Source organism: Symphodus melops (genome assembly GCF_947650265.1).
Source record: "Symphodus melops genome assembly, chromosome: 11".
NCBI lineage: Eukaryota > Metazoa > Chordata > Actinopteri > Labriformes > Labridae > Symphodus > Symphodus melops.
In genome coordinates this window covers 13,006,628-13,029,632 of record NC_136701.1, presented here as the reverse complement: position 1 = coordinate 13,029,632, position 23,005 = coordinate 13,006,628, and the positions used below count along the sequence as shown (strand labels likewise).

The window sequence follows — 23,005 nt, the reverse complement described above, 5'->3', positions numbered from 1 at the left end:
TGGAGAGGAAAAATCCTTCCTCTCTATCATTTGCCTGCTCCCCTTACTGTATTAGAAAATGTGTGTTCATACAGGCCGTAACATCACAAAGGCAAGGTGAGGCAAATTTATTTAAGTACCATATTTCAACAACAAGGCAATTTACAGTGCCTCACACAAGACTTCAAAATTATTATGACAGAGAAAAAAAGAAACATTTAAATAAAACATTACTATTTAAATCACTTAAATTAATAAATCTGAAAATACGTTAAAATTAATTAGACCTGCTGTTTTGTTGGAGTTTATTGAGTCGAGGCAAAGTGCTTCAGTGTTTTGTTGATTTGCTGCCAGAGGTATAGTATGGGGTTTCCTGTCGATAAAGAACGAGCAGCATGAGCAACTGTCCAATGAGGCTTCGCTACTGGACCTGGGGTTTCTGACGGTCTGACAGCAAAACTGAACACACTAAATAACAAGCTCCAGGGTCAACACCACCACCTGCCCCACATGATAAGTGCATGATAAGTCACATGCCATCGAAGACAAGGATACTTTTCAACCTGAGTAATACTGTGTACACCTGGACAAAATGGCAACAAAGTATTTTCTTTGCAAAATGACAGACCTGAATGCCAGATCAAGGGACACTGACTCTGGGGACTTATTGACATAGAGAAGTTTCCTCTTCTCACTGCACGTGCACTAATAATGATTTCTAACTTTGGATCCACTTACCTAAAACAATCAAAACAATGTACGAGAGCAGCCGAACTGATAGACACCTCACTGACTGTCTCAGACTCTTTGTAGCTATAAGGCAAACTAAAAGTAAGCTCAGCTCATTTGAATTTAAAACTATAGCCACAAAAACAGCCTGTTCTGAGCATAGCTGGAATGAGGGGTTTATAGGCATGATAAAATATAGGCTCAGATTAGATTTTTCACAATAAACTTCCCAGACATGTGTATAGGGAGCTCTGAGACTTATTTAAACTGGAGTATAATATGTAACTCTTAATTGACACAGAAACACAATGTAAGAGCTTCTTTCATCATTGCAAAAGCTCATGAATCACCAATCCAAACAGATTAAACTCTTACATTTTGCCTGACATCAATCATCACATTCAACCAAAAAGCTTAAGGGAAGAGCCCAGGACAGATGCTAAAAGGAATCTACAGACTCGTATTTTGTATTTTGACTCCTTTGGGACTCTAACAAAGCTGCTGTTAACATTGAGTTTGGAGTGAGATCAGGCCTCTTGGGTGAGTGATGATACCCTCTGACCAATGAGGCATCTGCATGGTTTGGCTTGGAACCAGAGTCAAGGTGAGTACAGCCTCAAAGACCTGTTAACGTGAATAGCTGATACTGCCCTACAAATAAAGCTTTCCAGGTTGAAACAATGTGGAAAATAACTTAATTGAATTTGAATTTCTCTTGTGAACCCGTTCTTTAACAAAAACTCCCAAAAAGTCTCACTGAATTACAGATTTATGAAATTGAAGAGTTAAATAATGTATTTACAGTCTTAATCAAGGTTTGTATACAAGACATTCCTGAGCTGTGTTGATGGACATGCACAGACACATACAGGTCCAGACAGCTGCTGTTGTGTACAGAAAAGATGCGGTGTAGACTTCAGTTATGTGAACATGAACAAACATTTGATTTCATTGCAGCCGACAACTAATGTCAGTCAAGGTCAATCATTTTATGTCCTTCAAATTGTTTTTTATGATTTTCCATTCAACCCTACACAAACTTGTCATACTTCTCAAGTCAAAGGGTCAGAGACAGACAGGAAACAGATTTTCAGTTTAAAGGTCAATGTCCTCATTAAACTGCAACAACAAAAGAATAAAGAAGAGGAACCGATCACAGCTCCTGTTGGTTCTTTTTAAAAATGTAGTTCAACAATACATTTAGCCAAAGAATCAATTATGTGTAACTGTTATAAATAAGCCATGGCTATCATGTGTTTTTCAGAAAAGTACAAGACTAAATATATAGTCACAAACAGAGCATATATACCTTTTTGCCCAAAATGCAAGCATTGAAATCTTGTCATCTGAGTTTTTTGTATCATTGTCATGACACTTTGTCCGTGCTGACATACTCCTGATATCCTGATGTTGCATCAGAAATCATCAACTAAACTTCATTCGGAAACAAGTGTTTTTAAAGTAGTTTTATTCTCTTTTTACAGACAGACCTTTGCAGATCATGAATTCTGAATTTTAGCATTGTGGTTTCAGCATTGTTTCACTCTTTTTATTATTAAAACACAGTTAGTTTACAGCAGTATCAGTATTTCAGCAAACCTTAGTGTGACTTATTAGATTTAGTGAAACTGTTCCTCAGTGGAGACAGATGGACAGGAACTCAGGCAAGCAGCAAAGCAAGGCTGTGGTTTAACTGCAAAGATTTGAGCTGAAAGCAAAAATATTCTTTAAAATTATTAATATTTTACATTTATGCTTTAAAGTATGTTTTACATGACTCCTCAGGTCAAAAACGTACAGAGTTGCTCCTGAAGGGTGTTCCAGTCAGCAACAGTTGTAACCCTTAAAAATGTTGAACTTCATGAAAAAAAAAAATCTTCAGTTTCATCAACTGGATTTTTTACAATATGTATCACTCCAACTCAGTCAGGAGTTCTGAATACCTTTGATTTATAAAGTTGAAATTAATAGAATTAAGTTCAAATACAATTACATGAAATTTCAACTTTGTTTATGACGTTTCCAAACATTATTCATTTTGACTTTTTCCTCAAAGTGCATGATAACAATGAATCATGTCTGGCCCTCCTGTAGGATAGGCTCTGATCCCAACATTTTCAAGTAATTAATGTTTCTTATTTATGATATTATTAATCCCTCAAGGTTTTCTGTTTTTAAAGTGAATGAAGATGAATGTTGTCTTGGCAACATGGGTGTAGCACTCTAGACACATTTCTCCCATTGTTGGAAAATAAAATAAATAGTAAATCTTAAGTGCCATTAATAAACTGTCACATCTGCACATCTTTCTTCTGCTGCTTAAATTAACGGAGGTATGTTGAAGTGAAGGACTTTTTGAGCTTTCTCCTCTGGTTCTCATGATAGTTGCCTGAGACAACCTAAGAACAATGACAACTTAACTTAAGAATCAACACTTACTTGTTGGTTCAACCCTTGAATCTAGAAGTCAAGATATAAATGAAACAGCTTGATTAAGAGATTTGGTTTGATAGTATTGCACTGCATTGTTTTACATTATCCACAATTTTTTTAATTATTACTATTATCATCCCATTAAACTGTGTCTTGGACAATGAACAGGATTAGGAGCAGAGCGAGCAAAAATTATGGTCTAATTAATTGAATTCAGACCGCACTGTCTGTGAGCCATGCTGCATCTGGAAACAGGTATTTTATTCTCCTCTATGCTAAGCATCACACCCAATGGATTGTCTGCTGTCTGCTTTGCTGTGTGCTCTGCACGGAGAATATTTATTAAAGTTATCAGACTGTCTGGACGATGCTTGGTGTTCAGATGAATCATGAGACATCAGAGAGAGATAGCCATCACTGCAAAGGGACAGCTAGTTTCAGTGATGGATAGAGACACGTGGAAACAGGTTAGAGGTTCTGTTAAAGCCAGAAGCATGTTTCAATACAAGACAGAGAATTAAATTAGTTACTACAACTCTGTGTCTTTAACTGATCGTGTCTTGCAAGTGTTGTGTACAGTTTTGTCATTAAGCCTATTTTAGGGGGGCTGAAGCCCCCCGAAATAATTTGTTTGTTTTTACAAAAAGTGCTGACAAATTCAATATAATGGGCCAGAATATGAGCTTGAATAAATAATCATATAACCTGTCATTATTCACTTAAAGGGATACTTCAAACATTTACATGAAGCTTTGTATCATTAGAAACATGGTAGTAGTGTTGAATGGTCGTGAGTCCAACCTTCATTTTGCCCTGAGACGAGAAAAATATGTTTTTCTTTGCCTGGAAGTTTTCTTCATGTGATGCAATATGACGCTTTTTGCGTAGTAATAATTAGTGAGCTCCAGCCTCAGCTAACAGCAGAAAGTCCCATGTAATTAATGAGTCAAGTGCTCCCTGTTTGACAAATAAAAACGTAGCTTGTCCAGAATGCATGTCTCACGTTGTTTCGCGGTTAGTTACATTCCAGCTTGTGAAGGCCCTGGTTGTTTTTAGGTCAGCAACATGTGATCAGAATTTAGCATCGGGGCTACAGATGTGGCAGATGAGTTGGCTGAACTGAGAAATGGGCACTCTCTCACTTCAACCTGAGATCAAACCAAATGACAAAAATATAGATTTGTGAGTAAACAAAAGGATTTTGAGAGAGAAATAATACCTTCTCTCAAAACTTTTTTATTCTCAAATATTATTATTTTTTGCTATTGGTATGACAACTTTTTTTTCTCTCAGATCATTTATTTTCTCGAATGTAATAAAGACACAAATCCAACTCCATAGCTTTGATAATAAGATCTATTAATGGAGAAAACAATCCTCAGATTATTCAAACAAAATACTTTAAAATGAGCTCTTTAAACTCCAACAATTAAACCTGCTTTGACTCTGATATTTTGTAAAAATATTGAAGTGAATATTTCTTTAAAAAAGCATTTTACACCATTCAAGAAACTACCATGGATTCATTGTTATAAAATCTGTCCGGATTTAAACCTCCTGTATGATGGCTTATTTGTGTTTTTAATATGAAAATAGACCTTTAGCTGTTGAACTGACTCTGTGTTTTTCTGTTTTATGGAGAACAAAGGAAGGTTTTACTGAGTTTGTCTCCCTCTTGTGAACTCTGAGGTGTTTAAGCAGTTTGTAAAAAATGAGCAGATGTGAAAGAATAAAAAAAAAAAACACTCAACATTATTAAACTAATGCTTCTTAAGTACAAGTTTGAGGTGCTTCCATCTTTAGTAACTTCACAAATAAAATGTTTTGCTTTAGCAAAACAAGCTTATAAAATGGGATATTTTGTTGAATTAAATGACCTAATATTTACACTTTCATTGCATTTCAGAAAACATGAATTTATTTACAGTAATCTGAAATTATTTTAATTACATTTCTTTAATCAATGTTTTTATTTAAGATACATATAAACAAGAAAGAAAAAATGATTATTTATCATTCTTAAACAGGCCAGCTGGGTTTAACAAACTGGGGTTTTTATGTGCAGAGTTTATATGTGTAAAAGGATTTAGATTCTTTTTGTCAAGTACCACTGCTGAATAAAAACTAACATAAAGAGGATTTGAGTCTATTTTCTTCTTGATGTCAATGTGTTTTGTTTTGTTTGTCTTGATCCTCTCTGATTCTTCTTCTTGGCCTCTGTTTTTCTTCTCCGCCAGCTCACTTTCTCCCAGGCAGCATTTCAAGCCCTCAAACCTCAGGAATCTCTGACAGCGTGGATAACCAATGCCATATGTGTGCACCACACACACACACGCATTCATGCATGCGCATATGCACATGTGAACACACACAAATACATGACTCTATAGCATCCTTAATGCTTCCAAAATTAGGTAATAATAAGACATGATAATGGAATACTGTCCTGCATGTCCTATAAAGATTTTATAGTAATGTGAGAGAGGAGTCGTGATCATGTGTAGAGATGATCCAAACAGCTGCTTCTGTCTGCAGAATAAATACAGCTTCACATTTTTTTGTGATTGTAATATTTGATAGAGAGAGAGAGAGAGAGAGAGAGAGAGAGAGAGAGAGAGAGAGAGAGAGAGAGAGAGAGAGAGAGAGAGAGAGAGAGAGAGAGAGAAACAAACATCATCTTTATTGTTTTTTGGTATGATCTCTAAAACAAGATTTGATTAACATTGAAGAAAATGCAAGTGCACAACACAGCAACAGAGCATCAAATATAGATGAAAAAATTATAAAGTGATGAAGGGTTAAATGATCCGGTGTCTCAAAGAGTGTGCAAGAATATCAGAAAGAAAAAAACACAAAAAGTTACAAATGTAAGTAGGTTAAGCATTAAAATAATAATGGGAAGTACACAGAGATACACTGCAGCATTTAGAAGAGAGGAGCTCACCTTCACCTGCCTTCATCACATCCAGTCAGCTGTTCACCTGCAACCTTTCACTTAGAAACTATGAAAGTTCAAAAAGTTACAACCTTAATGATGACGCTATGGATCCAAAATGAACTCTTTAGAGGTCACCATGTGGTGGACACTGAAGCTTCAGTGTTTAGCCAGCTCCGCATCGGTCTGTAAACCTTTCTGCATTCTAACCTCTCTCCATGTTTCAAAAGCATCTCCAACATTGATCCAACTCAAAACTCTGTAAAAAAAATTAGGTGCCTGACTTGACGTCATCACATGTGGGGCAAAATAGGTTTTTGAGTTCACATGTTGCACAGACAGTTTTTGCAAAAATATGACTAACTCTTCATAGCATCAACTCTTTTATTTAATTGCTACAACATTCAACTTTTTGAACTGAAATCATGAGAACACACTGAAGTCGGAGGAATGACAATCAGAACTGGGACCTCCAAGGAGCATTGAATGCGGCATATGTCTACAGTATTTGACGGTTGCACATATCTAAACAAACCACTGCTAACAGCTGCATGCAGTTAGAGTTAAGTAATTTTCCGAGTAGAAAAGAGGCCTTAAGTGACTGAGGCAGGTGTAAGGCAAGACGATAGGGCAGCAGAGGAAAAGTTAAAGTAAGAGGAGGCATAGCAGGCTGTGAAGGCCATCGAGAACAAGGACGAGGAGGAGGAAGAATAAGAAGTCAAGGGCGAGCCAATATTTCCCGTGAAATACGAGCAACTTTGGCAGACCATGTAATCAATTGGTGCCTAACCATGACAGGAGCTTGGCAGTAGACAGGTGCATACTTGGACAAGCAGGGACTTGAATGCATGCCATTTTACTATTTAAAGAGAAATTGCCCTTTTTGGAATAAAATTTTGCACACAATCTGACCAGCCAAATAGATATTTGGTCAAGTATGGATGCACAGTAAGGTGAGTAGATACACATGTATGATCCAGGCCTGTGTCTTGCTCTCTCCTCAAACCTCTCTACTTCAGCTGCAAGCAGACTCTCACTCTCACATACCTAAGTGCTCAGTCAGTGTGATAGTGAGTAACTCTGAGGCAGAGGAAGACAGGGGGTCAGTCCGATATTATGTATATGACCTATCTCTACTGTAAACAACATGGGCAGAAACAAATTTAAACAAAACAAGGAATTTGAAGTTATATAAGAATATTCACATCATCTTAACACCACAAAAAACACCAAACAAAAGGGCTTCATTTCATTGTCAGGTTTATTTCAGATAAGAAAAGGGACAATTGATTGGATAAAAGACAGAGAACTCATAGTATTGTCAGTGTGTTTTAGTCAGATTATCATGATCATGATAACATGTTTCAACATGAAAAGTAAGAAAAATCATGTCAAATCAAATCAAAAATCAAATATCCTTGCAAATATATGCCACAACAAATGCAAGGCAAACACCTGAAATCCCTCCTAGGACCTGCTAAGAGTGTGTTTGTGTCTATGTCTGTGTGCGGGCTTGTGTGTGTGTTATATTGACAGGTCCTTGGGGTTGACCACCCTGCCGATGAAGAGCAGCGCCCCTGATGTCTCGTCACGGATCAAATAAAGGAAAGGTCGGTCCACGCGGTACAACAGGTAGCTCCCAGTGTCGGTCACAGTCGCGTACTGAGTCCCTTCGGGCGCGGTCTCCATCATAACCTTATGATTGACGCTGCTGAGCTTAGTGGGCTGGGTTGAGATTTTTTCCAGGTCTGTGTCTGCCAGCCATTCAGAGAGACCTGCAGGGAAGGAGAAGGAGAGGTGAAAAGAAGTGAAATTTTGGGATGGGGAAAGCGGAGAAAAGGGTAGAAAGGAAAAGAAGGAGATAAAAAGAATAGAGCAGGGGTGGCCAACAAGTAAGAGACTAACTTTGAAGAGCCACATCACAACAAACATGTCCCCTGTCCCTTCCCCTCTCTTTTGCTCTCTACCTTTCTTTATCCCTGACAGACAGACAGACAGACAGACAGACAGACAGACAGACAGACAGACAGACAGACAGACAGACAGACAGACAGACAGACAGACAGACAGACAGACAGACAGACAGACAGACACATACTGTAAATGTCACACCAACATGATACTGACCAAAAACTGAATCAAAACTAGCCAAGACCACAGGCCAGTCATAGTCAACAATGCACTGTCTCCCATAGAAGGTCTCTGTTCAATCAATTTCACAAACGCTATTGTAAAAATATGATTTACAATAGTGTTCCACACAAACAAAATGCAGGAAAATCAAAGCAATTCTGTGTATTGTATCTTATTTTGAAACTGACCAGATATTCTGTGCGTTTCCTTGTCTGATTTCCTGTTTGGTCGTTCTGTTCTGTCCAGCTTGACGCGTGCCTGCAACGCACCCCGTCAAAAGTAGGCTTGCAGTGTATTTGAAACGGAGAGGGACGCAGCGCTCGCTGTGTGAACACAATGATTGACTAGAGTGGCGGCTAAGTAGGTCTACAGTGTAGCGCACAGCTCTGAAGGACCACGGCGTGCACAGAGTATGTGTAAATTACTGACGTGCATGGGCAATGTTTAACACAAACATAAAAAAAAAAAAAACACACACAATTCGATATGAACCGAGGAGCTGCATGTGGCTCGAGAGCCGTGGGTTGGCCAACCCTGGAATAGAGGCAACAGTGGAAATGAAGAAGAGATGAAAGACAGGATGCAATTCCCACCAGATCAAGCTAACATCGTGAACAAATGAGCAAAAAATATCCTTTTTTGCAGACAGTGTTCTATTCTTTATTCTGTTGTTAATTTTATGACAAGGAATCAATCTATATTGGTACAAGTAAAATTATTTGTTTTTGTAATGAGAGCCAAAAATACTAAATATTTCACGTTTGAGATTCCTAATCTGAGAGTTTTTATCTTTATTCTCTTTTACATTTCTATACATTTTAGCTGTCAAACCAACAACTTGTTTATCTATCTCTGAACACTGTAATTCTTGGACTGTAAACAGACTTTTGTTTTGCAGCATTCGTTCTTTCCTTGACTCCGTATTTGTTGGAGATCCTTTGAGGCTGAGAATTTCTGTTTGGCAGACTTGCACTCACCCACATCCCCGAGCAGTGGCAGCAGGTCTGTGGAGTAGCTGAGTCTAAGAACAGGCAGAGTGAGTGACACCTTGGCGGGAAGGAGTGTCATGGAGAGATCCTGAACAAACTCAGCAGTCAGACTCTCCTCCAGTAGGGTCATGTTGGAGGTCACATCATCTGGCAGAAAGATGAACATGCTGATGCCGTCCTGCATCTGGAGCTGAGTGATCTAAAGGTGGGAATGTTCAGGAGAGATGTCAGGAAGCAGACCTCAAGCTTGGTCATCACTCGTGGACTCAAAGTGATAAAATGTCCCAAAGAATTCTTACTGTGCAGCTCAGATCAGAGTCAGCACCCATTTTCACGGGGTAGTTGTCCTGCTGCATCATGGGAACGCGAACAGGAGGTCCTCCATCCACTTGGAAGTTCTCCATCAAGCCAGTCTGACCGAACCGAGTCACCCACTTCCCTGACACCCACAGACATTAAACTGTGTAATTAGATATAATCATAACATAGGTCCTCCTCTTAAAACCTAAATTTGTATTCCAAAAACACCATTCTGACGTCAAAACTGACGGAAGATTTGCAGAAAGCTGTCATACCTTTAAAGTAGGCGCCACTGATAGCACTTATTCCGGAAGTCCTGGGGAGGGCCTTGGTCAGGAGGCCCTGAACCTTACCACCAGTCTCCTGAGCCACCCAGTCGTTGACTGCTTTCAAATCTCTGGGTCCTCCCTGCAGGGCCTTTGGGCGGACTCCATACTGCTGCTCTACAAGTGTGAAGAATTCTGGCTTTGTACGAATTCCTGAAAACCAGGGCATAACCAAACAAGGAAAAGTATATATTTGATTTGTCAGTCTTTGGAGAATTGTGATGTTATAAAACACTGAATGCAAAGTTTTCTGTTTTGATAGAGATGTGAAAATAGATATATTCAGATTAGATAAGACACAACTACATAAATCCCAACAGAAACTCCAGTGACCTAGTAAAAATGCAAACTACATAAAACCAGTGCCATAAACATTTGTTAGACTCTCTAATAGTTTGTAATGTAACACATCAACATTCTCACAACTTTCACTGACTGCCCTACAGATACATCCTTCTGGACACCCATAACAACCTGAGCCCTTCTTGCACCAGGCTTTTGTTTCCCCTATCTTTTGAGGTCTTGATTTTTCCTTTTTGAATGAGGCCAATCTGTTGACGTACAGTAAGAACAGGTTCAAATACACACAACAGTAGTAACAGAAAGACTGTCTGAGGTAGAGCAGCTCTCACACAGAATATTTGATCAGTCCTGTGATAAATCAGCTATGCATAAGTTCAAACTTTAGTGGTTAGTTTGAGCAATTGAGCACAATTTATGTACTGTCTAGACCGGTTCTCTTTATGAAGAGACTGGAGATTACATTATGATTTGGTGCTAAACATTAAAGATTGATTGGTTTATTGGTATTTTTGGCCTGGGCCTTAGACTACCTAAAACTTTGTCCACAGTCACTGGCACAGTATATTCCTGATCTATAGAGGACACATTAGAAAGATGGTAATACATCAGCAAGTTCAAAACAAACTGCCTCTTAGCTTTTTTTCACACACACAGGATGCCCAACAGCTCTGACATCGTTTAATAGCACTGCAGTTGCTGATACATTCAAATTTAATGGAATTGATGGCTCAGAGACTGAAAGTATTTGTTTATGTTTGTCTCCAAGCTCTCTTCACTGCTGCTTTCTTAACTGATAGAGAAAGCCAAGTTCTCCTGCACAAACTTGCCTAACCGCCCTCTACACACACTCACGTCGTGCCAGGTAGATGCGTGCGGCGGTGCTCAGGCCTTTCCCAGGTGACTTGACTGAGGCCAGGAGGTCCTTCAGGGTGTTGTGGAGCTGAGGGTCCTGCAGGGTGTGATACCTCAGAGCCCTGAACAGTTGCCTTTGAGCACGCTCAGACCCTCCTGAAGGACAGAAGAGAATGTGTTAAGTGAGTTGACGTATCTAAGATAGCTGGTACAGACTGCCTTCTTTGGTCTCTCAAAAAATTAAACAGAGTAAACCTGCTGCTTATGCAAAGTGGCATAAAGTTAAACCCCTGCACATTCTCTAACTTGCAAATAAACATTTGAAGCTGCAAATTGGTTTTGCCTAATGAAGGTATGGAGAAAAAATTAAATTAACATGTTGCACAGTAAACTAAACACATGTGATGCAGCCGACACCCTGACAGTGATTTTTTGGGAGGAGCCCAAACACACTGTTAGCAACACCAAAAGTATCATTTGGATTCAGTTTTTGTTGTGTTTGTGTCTTCACCCATGGACAGCTGCGTCAACGCTGCAGACACACTGATGGGGCCCAGGAAGATGTTTGTTGCCGCTTCACTGCTTGCTAGAGCGCGGAACAGGTTGTAGCCAAAGTCTGAGGTGGCGGCGCCCATCTTAGTCGTTGGCGTGGTAAAGAGCTCCACATGTTCCTCCTCCCCACCCGTTTCCTCGCCTCCTGTCTCCGTCTGACACAGATTAATAAAGTCTAAAAGTCTTCTGAGATATGGACATATTCTACCAGAGTAGCAGATATGATTATTGCATTTTAAAATACTGTGCATGAAATAGAGACTGATAATCTGAACATGTTGAAACAGGTGATAGATACCTGAGCCTGACAGAAGCTCAGGACAACTCCAAACGCCAACAGGAAAGTTGTATGCTTCATCCTGAGAGTCACAAAGACATAATGATAAAAAAAAGGTGTTCAGACTGAACAGTCAAAAGGGTGGACGATGGAGCAGGATCCCAGCTGTAAATGGGCCAGAGGTGAGGTACATCCTGGGCTGGTCATAGAAAACTGAAGTTGTGCTTGGCCTTATACACTTCAAAGCAGCGTTTTCTAATGATAGCTTTCCTAGATGACATCAGCCTGGTAGCCGGCAAAATTGTTCAATCCTAAGGATGTGTACTTCAACTCCCACATAAACACCCTTCAACAATGCAGAAAAACAAGCACATACATTTGTTACCATTAATGAGGCTGCCTTTATAAGTCTATAAATCCTCTTCAGCTTGTCCAATGCACCAAATATAAAAAGCAAACATAGCTCTGAATGATAAAACAGCATAATTTCTTAAAAATCCTATAGTTACCTCGCTGCATAATTATGCTCCCAGAATACAGGCCTGCTCATAGAACATACAGCCTTAACATTTTGTATGGGAGGTGAAGCCTTCAGCTATCAGGTCCAACTTCTTTGGACTCATCTACCAGTCACAGTCTAGGATGCAGACACCCTCTCCACCTTAAAGATAGGCTTAAAAATGTCCTTTTTGGTAAAGATTTAAGTTAGTGCTTGGTCAGGCAAAGGTACACTGTTATAGGCTTAGACTGGACTGGAAGGTGACAGGCTAATAGCAAGCTGCTACAAAAACAGACTGTTGCATCGTGTTGGGTCCTCAACATTGTTGGCCTAAAATTAAGCACTGTTTACACCTCATTGATACAGTAACAGCCTTCTGCAAATTTGTTTGTGAATTTTGCACATGCATGAGAGGAAAAAACCCGCAGACAAGTCTTCTGTGTTTCACACAAGTGGAAAACCTGTCGACCTAGGACCAGTATTATCTATTCGTATAGATGAAAAATGGTTGATTGAACTGAGACTTTATAAAGATGCTTAATGCTAAGAGGACACCTGTTTACTGGATGAAGCTTGTTATTAAGCACCAGAGACAAGACACATTCTATTACTCCATACACTGTTATTATAAGCTAACAAAAACAATGACCAGCCTGAATGAGCAGTCCCAGGTTCCAGTCAGTATCTGTCTAAGATTTACTGAGGTGCATAAGCAACCCCTGGAGTTATATCAATCAAATGATTATACATATTATGTCATGTCAAAAATCTACCTTATTTCACTTTAGTTAGCTAAGACAAACAAAAAGACATTTCACACAGAGACACACATAGGGCAAGAGAAAAAGGAAAGGAGAGGAAAACATTTCTGTTAGTTTTTACATCTGTCATATTCAGAGACATATAAAACAGCCTGAGCCACTTCTTTTGAAAACATTGTTTAGTATAATTGCAGGTATAGATACCAAAAATGACACAGCCACCTGAGACTTCTAAACAAACAGATGATGCTGTCAGGACCATAAGAAGAGGAAAAAATAAAATATAAACTAGAGCAGCCTCTAGTCTGAACAACAGAAGCTCTGCAGCTCAGGGTTGGTCAGGGAAAGTTTGTGAAACTCATCATCTTGATGTTACTGCAGCTGCACACACATTTCCAAACTGACACTGCTTCAAACACACACACTCGCACACACACATCACACACATGATGACAATTACTCTTTTGTTCCTCTCCACACATCTGGATTTGGTTGCCGTAGTTTCATATAAACAAAACTCTCTCCTGAGACCACACGCACGCACGCACACACACACACACACACACACACACACACACACACACACACACACATGCACACACCCACAAACTTAGCATGCCTGATGGGAAACCAAGAGTTCTTCCAAAGGTTTAGCATGAACACTTTCCTTTTCCTGATCTTTTCTTTCCATTGTCTCCAAAACTCTGCAGTCCTACATGATCCAAGATATTCAAATCACCAACTGCAAATGAAAAGTTGGTTTTATGAATGAAGACAAACAGGTGGGAAAAGCCACACCACTAAATGAATCCCCCAAAAAAGGTGATAAGTGTTTTATGCTTAAGTAATGTAAGTATACCCATAAGTAATGCTTATTTGTATATATGCCATGTACAGAGGCAGTATTCCTCAAAGAGGGCATCCAGGGTTCGACCTCCGCCCTCAGCATTTTGACACGTCATTCTCTCTCAGCCCAGTTTCTGAACTCTATCCACTGTCCTCCTTAAAGCCCCAAAATATCCTCTGAAACCCCACATTTGTTCATTTATTGACTTTGAAGCCTGATAACTTCAAAAAACAAACAAAAAAAACCCAGATAAACAGAAAAATGTGTTTCCCTTCAACATAATGAGAGCTGTTTAAGAGATGTAACTCCATACTGGGTCTGCTTTAACTGTGATTTCAAAGAATGTCTCATTTCAGAGCAAAACCAGCACACTAGAAAAGCAAGCAACAAAATAAACAAAAACATCATCTAGTCTATAATAATAGTAATAATAATAATAATCTAAAGCAGAACTGTTGTTTGCTCTTTCCAATTGCCAATATTTCACAGGGTTCATAAAAGTCCTTTTAATTTCTCACAACAAGGGAAACTACCTTCAGTTCACTTTTCTGGAGACCTGTAGAGTCCTGCAGCAGCCTCTGGATTGAACAGCAGACACAGTTTCCTGCAGAAACTTGTTTCTGATATTCAGAGGAATGTCTCATTGGCTGCTCATTAACCACCTGATATCATATCTGCAGGTCACAACCTCTAAATTATTCAAACAAGTGCAGAAATGTTCTTTGCACCAAGGTCTTTAAAACCCCGAATAACCCCTGGAACAATGTAACAAACTTTAAAAAAATTACAACATTATATATTTTTATTAGAGACATTACACTCATAGATTTATTTAAAATTATTAAAATCTGGTGGTTAAGTATTGTGGCTGGCACTGCTGCTGCTCCACTGACCTGCTCAGGAGTCAGAACTATTATATAAAATGCTGGATGGAAACATACAGCTGAGTGTGTGTTTGTTGGCACAGAGCTGAGCAGACTTGGAAACTCTGAACCCTGGAAAAGGTTGCTTTGTGCAAAAAGATTTTCATTGGGTGGAAACACAATGTGTCAGACAGCATGGGCTTAGTGTAAAATAATAATAATAAAATGCTTTTCATCAAAAGTGCGAGAGATTATTTTTGTATTTCATGAAAACAAAACAATGTATCGATGACAAAGAGAATTCTCTGCAGGTTGAAAATTATGTTTCCATTTTTTGCATAATTTCTGTCGGAAATGCAACTTTAACAGCAGGACCACTCTTAACATCTTGAAGCATGAAATCATTCTTAGGCTACATTAACTGAAAACCAATCATCTAGTCTCATGCGTAATAGCGTAAAATGACAAACAAAGCGCGCTCACCTCTCCTCCGCTCCCGGACTGTCCACTTCGTTCAGTCTATGCTTCTCTCTCTCTGCCGATGAAACAAATCTTTACCTCGTTGACGCCTCCTGGATCTTGGCCCTCAGTCGCGCGCGTCTCCGCTGCTGCCAACATAGCACCGGGGACGCGCGGAGCGGCGCGAGACAGACAGACGCTGCTGGATTAAGATACAACAAATGTTTAAAGACAGAGACAGAGGACAGGAAAGGTAACAAGCGGGCCGTGGCGTTTAGGAAACCTAAACATTAGGGTGCAGCAGTCCTAGTGTAGGTCATGAACTGATACTCGTCAACCCTGTTCTGACTGTTTACTTTCATAACTGTAGGAAATATATGAGTTATGCAAGAACTTCACCAAAAAATATAACGTAGATTTAGTCAATATTTAATTAATTCAGATATTTTAATGTAAATATTGTAATTAAACTCTGCATACTGTACTATATCTTTAATAATGAGCCCCTTTGAATTAATAAATGTGTATTTATCTAGTGTTTCACTGTTTTTGTCTTATATTTATATATGCATGAATCAAATTGAAATCTGCCTTCAAAGTAACTTAGAGCAGGAAAAAGCTTTCACACAACACTGATAACAGACAGATATTTTTTATTTGTAACCTGGCAGTTCTAGAAATAGATCTAAAATCAGCTGTACATTGGTATTTGTTCCTTTTGAACACCAATTTGAACACATAACCAAGGTAGTTGTGCTATGCTAAACACATGAATGTCCTTTTAAATTAACTGTTTTACATTTGAGGAAATATTCTATATTTTTTAAGAGAGTCAGATGAAAAATTGATAACACTTCTCATCAGAAAGTCAATGTGTGAAGATTAAATATAAGAAGGACAAAGCCTCTGGTTCTAAAAAAGTGAAAATAATGTATACAGTACCTGCATTCCTACTAATGGCCAACAGCAGGCAACTTCACAAGCTGCAACCTCCTTTAGTGCTGTGCTCATGATGGATTAATGTTGGGTCTTTGTAGATTATAGAACAAAAAAGATCTTTACCTGCTCATTTGAAGTGTCTTGAGATAACATTTGTTCTAAATTTGTGCTCTGCGAATTAATTGATTAGTTGTAATTGTAAGTCTCTGACAAAAAGAGCATACTTTGCACATGACCAATTATTTCAATAATTCTTTCAAATTTCCTGGTCCTAAAAAAAATTAAACCTAATAGATGACTCTTTCTATGAACTGATACTTTTTTGTACACGTTCTGCAAAATCAACCATCTTACTCATTAATATAGAACCATCTGACTACAATTACCAGCATGGAATTGCACTTGCAATTGGATAGTCCCCCCCCCCCCCAAAAAAAAAAAAAAATACAATCACTTTAAACAATTTATTCTTTTTTTTTATTTTTATTTTTTACAGATAAAACAAAATAAAGATGTAAATGTTAGATGTAAAAGTGAGCTGTTGGGGGTGCTGATGGGCATATTATGTTTTGGACAGAGCCAAGCTGTTTACCTGTGTCCGGTCTTTATGTTAGTCTTTCCAGTTGCCTGCTGTACCTTAATATGAACTTGACAGACACGAGAGTGGTTTCAACATCTTTTTTTTACTCTTAGCGAAAGGCCAACAAGTCATGTTTGAAAAATGTAAAAAATTATCTTTTTAAGCTTTGGGCAGATACATTTAACTGGCTGACACAGGTTTCATTTCAATTTAGCTTTTTCTTCTTTTCACTGCTCTTCAGTCCATTTTTCATGCTGCAGCTACTCCCTGTCCCCAGTGGGGGCGCTACATGACTGCACGCTGCCATCTACTGGATCTATTTCACTGCACGACCTGCTGTTGTCGTTAATAATGTCTCTTTTGACATTCTCTGTCATAGATTGGTCGCTTAGGGTGTCATTCCCAACATGGGGATCATCATTGGGCATTGGGTTGTTGTCAGGGGCGGGATTTGTAACAATGCCCATGAAGAGCGGGGTCAGGGTGGCGTCATCGATGATTGCAAAAATGAAAGGGGAGTTGACTGAGAAGAGAGAAACGGAGCGCATGGAGGTTATAACAGTGGTAGCAGACGCCTCCACGCCTTCCTCACTGAGTTCTACGGTACTGGCGTGGCGGACACCTGTCACCTTCAGTGGGTGGTCGGAAATTCCAGCAAGGTTTGGACCCGAAAACAGAGAACCAAGGCCTAAGAGAGAACCCAAAAAAAAAAAATAGAAAGGGAGTTACAGCCAGTTTACAAGGTTTTATTTAACAGTGCAAGTGTGTCAGAAATCAAGAATGAATTAACGCTGCTGCATCTCAAGGTATAATTCACAAATCATGATGCTCACACACTGATAAAATACTGATTAAAACCTGGTTAGTAATGTTTGTTAATATATACAGACTTTATTCACAGGTCATATATTTTTAAAACGAGATGGGATTGCTTTCTGGATATAGGAGGTTTGCATGTGAAATCCTTCATAAATAATATCGGTGCCATCAACTCTCATCAGACAATAATTTTTCACAGTGACTGCTATTAGTAACAGTGTTGTGAATTAGGCACTTTTTCGCAATGAGACTAATTTGCTTTATTTTTCGCCAGATGACTGCATAACAGTTCATTTGAATATGTGCCGACAGCACCAGCGCACAGAGAAGCTGTTTTCTCTGCAGCACAGTAAGGAAAGAATTTAACCCTTGCATGTGTTTTGTGTATTTGACCACGTTTTTTTTTTTTACTACTTTCTTGCATATATTTAATGATCAGAGAAGCCATACAGTCTTTATCTAAATCTGGCTGAGTATTTCCAAATGTCTTGACTTAAGAAGTACTTTTGGAGAAGCTTACCCATTCTGGTCAGTGCTTCTTCTAGCTCCTTGCGGTACTGCAGCTTCACCTTAGGTAAGTTGACCTGCATTGTTTTCTCCTGAGGTAGACGTTTGAAAAGGTCGGAAATGTTCAGATCTGGTAGAACAGATGTCACGTTTCTTCCACCGGGCAAGGGCATGACAATTAAGAAGCTGGTATTTCCTTTGAAGGGAAAACTGGCAACCTATTAAAAAAAAGAAACACTTAAGAGCAGACCATGACAATACAGCTATGGTTTGCAAAGTTCGCTATAGTTATGCTATACTTAGCTATGCTTGGCTCCACCCACTGTCTTGAATTAATCAATGTTTGTTTTTTTTATACAAAAAATTGTTTAATCTGCTGGTGTAACGCTTTTAGTCAATATTTTGTTTTCCTTCTCACTTTAGCTTCTGTTTTCGGTAAGAAATGATTGTTTATGCTGCAGACAAAACTCTAGTTTGGATTGATAAAGCTTCAAGGAGATACTGGAAACTGTTTGTGATAATGGACAATGGACATTTCCACACTGTCACATTCATGTCCACATGAATGCTCGTGTTACCTTTGCTTCCAATTCTGGATCTTCCAGCAGACGGAGGGGGTACTGGGCTGACTTCATCATATCCACTGACACTGAGTTCTGGTTGTCTAGGTAGAAAATTCCCTTTGATGTCGCTTGGGGGTCAAATCTTGTCTGCCATTCACCTAACATGCACAAAGGAATGCAGGACAGATTCACTTGCAAGGTAGCGCCTTAGTAGAACTTACTACCTCACCCCAAGTTCATGTCCACAGAGGTTCTGCCCTGGTTTAAGTGTCAGGTGATTTCACATGTGTGGCATGTGGCTTTTTACTGATAATGTCCTTTTGGGTCACACTTTGATTTCCCATGTGGAGTTACCATGAATAAACCAACCTTTTTGGGCTTAACTTGGTTAGGCATCAACTGTAAATGGGCTCAGAGAGGGCTTAAACTAGGAACCCAGAAGAATATGCAGGGGGTTGCAATGGGCATCCAGTACAATGTTGGTGACGGATGGATCCTAAGTGGGCTACATTTTACCCATACAGCCATGTATGGAGCCCATCAACCCATCTTTTATTGGGCCGACATGGAACCCAAGGACAAAAATGAATGTTTGTGCTAGCTGGCAAGCCTTTTTGTGACTAAAACGGTGGACAGCATCCAAAGAAGTTGTCTTATTGTTCAGGGGCATCCTAATTAACTTGCAATGTAAATGGTTTCATGATACCTCTTTTCAATCCTATCTTGAGTCTATCTACACTCACTGAGACAGACAGCCACAACATTTCTTTTAAAAACACTGCAGGTAGCACATTTATATTACCAAAACAGTAGATAGATTGACAACAACTCCCTCAGTTAGAGCTACAGGGGCTTAGGAAGTTGTGTAGAGTGCCTGACCTAAGGCTCAAGATTCATCATTCTGAAAACAAAAACGGTATCGGAACCATAAAGATCTGCTCCAGTATGGGGCTCTAAAGTGGCACTGGGCCTAATCCATTTACTTTGAGCTTCTCCACTAACATTACTACTGACATTAGCAAATCGACTGAGGAGGTAAAGCGTTAAGATTTCATTCAAATAAATGATTGATCACCCCCTTTCAAATTCTGGGCATTTATATTACTGCAGCAACATCAGACTTGGTCTTGTTGTTGATCAATGGAATATATATATTTTTTATATATGTTATTTCAGTCTTCAATGGTCCTTGGTAGAATGGTTCACCTTTGAAGTAGACTGCATTCATTAGCATAAGCACCACATCATGTGGGATACTTTCCAGGAAGTTAGGTATGTGACCATTGGTTGCATTCTCTACCCATTGGTTGACCTCGTCCACGTCAACCAGAGGGACAGGTTGTGATTTGTATCTGAACAGAAAAACAACAAGTCTTTTTACTTCCACATTAAACATGATGCATGCTGGAACATATCATTTTGTACAAAACATACATTTTACTAAGGGATGCACCTGCATGCTTAACCCCTATAGTGTAAGCAAAGTATGTGGTCGTGAGCAATTTGATGTCGAGGCCCAGTTGGCCCATTAGAAGGACATATACAGTACGTTACAAAATGTTCCCAAGGCATCGCCTTCATGCTGATTATTGAATGATTTATGACTGGCATGTTACTGTGCTCTGTGGCATCAAAATCTCCCGCATTGAGGGAATATATTTGGGAGATTTGTGTTCCATTCTGAAAGGATTCTTCAGACACTTGTTGATCACCTGTTGGTCCTTCATGTAACCAAGACAGACTTTTTATTCACACACTTTCTTCACAAGAAGCACCTTTGTTATTTATGCCTACTTCCGCAAATAATCATCTCATATCATCCTGGGTTTTTTTTTTCACACCAAGGTATTCTTTTGTGGACCAGCAGCTTTCACTGGAGTTTCCCAGCTAAATCCACACTTTATTTACTCACGCTCCCACAGCTGTTTCCCATTTACCTATTTGCTTTTCCAGTATTTATTGTCATTCAGTCTCTCTATCTGCCAGTTTTCCATTTCTTAGGCGTCTCTACCAGTTTGGCAAGTTTCCTGCCCATTGCATGCACGTTTATGCCAATGTATGATTGCTAAGGTTCTGTTGCTACCTGACCAAGTATAAACTGTTTGGTTAATCTCTTTTTAGTCTGAATTTGGGTCTTGTTTAAGCTAGGACAATTCAATGGGAAAATCAGTCGATTCAGTCCAACCCAGATGTGTTTTTCTTGCTGTTAGTGACTGCATTAAACAACTTTGTGTATTTTCTGATTGTAGTTGTTACCTGGCCAGAGACTCCTCAACAAAGGACAGCCTGACTTCAAATCCTGGGAGATTGAAAAAAACAGAGAGAAAGTTAAAAGGTTAATCAATGACCCAATCTTGATCCAAAAACATCTAGTCTTCAACCACCATCAGATTTATCCCCACACACCAGGTCTCAGGTACATGCGTGTTGCCACCTCCAATGATGTGTTTCTGAAATGAGGTAGAAGACCCCCCTGTATATGATGGTAACAGGGCAGACTGTCTGCATGGAGGCTCTTCAACAGCAGCTTTTCTGTCTCATTTCTGGCACCTGAGAGGAAAAATAGTCTGAACAAATTCTTTCCAAGTCATGTACTGAAACAGTTGATAAAGGATAAATAAAACACATTTGAACAGCCCATTCAAAATGTTGTTCTACATGTGCTAAGATATAAAAAGGAATTCTGAGGTTTGAATTTTAGTTGTGGACGACAACATTTTGAGCCCATCAGCTATTCTTTTCTTATGCAAACCAAAGTTTATATATACTGACCTAAAGTGAGCTGGGCAAGGGCAAAGGCCAAGCTGAGAGGCGATAAGACTATATTTGGCTGCTGTTGATCAACAGGAAGGTTTTTTAGCAGCTGTAAACCCAATCGCTCTATGGCGCCCCCTATGGCCCTTCGTTCCTTAGAACTAAACAACCACTGTCCACTACAATTCTGAACATCCCTTTCCATTTCCTCCGCTTCATCTGAAGGACTGAAGACATCAGGGGTTCCTGGACTTGGGTCCTCCTGAATATATGATGACAGGCAGGGTTAACTATCTGATGAGAACAGTTACCTAAAGGCAAATAATTAATACAGCACAAGATTGGTTTTCTTACAGTGAGTCCCAGAATGCAGAGACAAAGTAAGACAAGTAGAATACACAGCTTCATTTCCAAATAACCTGAAAAACAAAGACAAAAAAAAACATTTGAGTGTGTCAGTTTTAAAACATCAAGTGGAAGCAAGTAAGAGATTGTGGTTAATTAGACTTCAGTAGCTTCACATGCCTTGTCTATAAAAAGTAGTTATTTTCTCATGAAAAAAGAACAGCTGAAATGTTCGGACAACCTTGAGGTTGCCATTTTCCAACATTACAGTTCGGTGAATACATGGATTAACTCTACCAAATGTGTTCAAAGAAAGGGTTAAGTTATCATAAAATTATTTTGCAAGTTAATTGGCTAAAACCAAATTTCATGATAATCTATCCAATTATTGCCAAAATGTTTGAGTTCGGGCCAAACTGTTCGGTTGACAGAGCAACATTATCATCTTATGCTGCTATGGGTACACATTGACACATTAGACACTGTTTTGCATCAATTTAAATTTAAACTTCAGTTTAAAGTCACTTGAGGTTTCAAATATGGCTGCTGTGTTTACCAGCAGACTAAAGGTTACAAAGTCTTTTTTGCTTGTCTGCAATACACTAAATACACAGAGCAACGAATACATACTTTAGAACTACACAAACTATTGCTACCCCCAAATCATATATGCTGTATACACAATTTACTGTAAAGTGGTGGACCTAGGAAGTTGTTTCTGCTCTGCCTACATGCAATTTAAAGCAATCACTTTAAAGAACAGATTATTTAAACAACACTGAAAAAGCTTTTTCTCTTGACACTAACTCCAATTGACAATAAAAGGAGTAAAACTACAGATTGTCTGAACTCACCTTATTTGTGTGATGGGGAGTCACAAGTTAAACAAATCAAAGGGTGATAGATGGTACAAAGATGTGATGAATAAAATAAGAGAAAAAAGAGATAAAGTAAAACCTTCACAAGGCGAGATAGCGTAGTGCCTGAACTCAACAACTGCCGCCCCCCTTTTGGCTGGTTAATAGTCAACCCTGAACTGATTATGCCTAGTGTATGTTTGGTTACACAAAATGTAAAAGTAAGAGTATTCATGAGACCGTTTCTTTTAGATATTAATGAACACTTTGGTTTTTACATAGCTAAATACTTGGCTGGGAATGCATTCTGGAGGACATGGGATGAGGACAAGGATTTAGAAGCATTCTTAAAGTAAATGAGTGAATCTTAAAGGTACAATGCCACAGCCTTAAACCAATGCGCT

At 39.0% G+C, this 23,005-nt stretch overlaps 2 protein-coding genes across 2 annotated transcripts; both read right to left on the bottom strand.

Annotated features, from left to right (window-relative positions):
- Positions 1-7,319: 7,319 nt before the first annotated feature.
- On the bottom strand, positions 7,320-15,346 carry serpinf1 (serpin peptidase inhibitor, clade F (alpha-2 antiplasmin, pigment epithelium derived factor), member 1). The gene is made up of 8 exons (XM_079356088.1): positions 15,262-15,346; positions 11,830-11,890; positions 11,491-11,686; positions 10,980-11,135; positions 9,774-9,977; positions 9,498-9,637; positions 9,187-9,397; positions 7,320-7,851 (listed from the first exon to the last, which is right to left on the bottom strand). The coding sequence occupies exons 2-8, from the start codon at positions 11,887-11,889 to the stop codon at positions 7,601-7,603; spliced, it is 1,218 nt and encodes a 405-aa protein (XP_079212214.1). The 5' UTR covers position 11,890; positions 15,262-15,346; the 3' UTR covers positions 7,320-7,600.
- A 1,306-nt stretch (positions 15,347-16,652) lies between these two features.
- LOC306832046 (alpha-2-antiplasmin-like) lies at positions 16,653-22,696 on the bottom strand. Its single transcript, XM_079356437.1, has 9 exons — positions 22,599-22,696; positions 21,754-21,818; positions 21,418-21,661; positions 21,052-21,195; positions 20,902-20,944; positions 19,852-19,997; positions 18,661-18,803; positions 18,096-18,300; positions 16,653-17,444 (listed from the first exon to the last, which is right to left on the bottom strand). Exons 2-9 carry the CDS (start codon positions 21,805-21,807, stop codon positions 17,017-17,019), a joined length of 1,407 nt encoding a protein of 468 aa, XP_079212563.1. The 5' UTR covers positions 21,808-21,818; positions 22,599-22,696; the 3' UTR covers positions 16,653-17,016.
- Between the last annotated feature and the right edge of the window lie 309 nt (positions 22,697-23,005).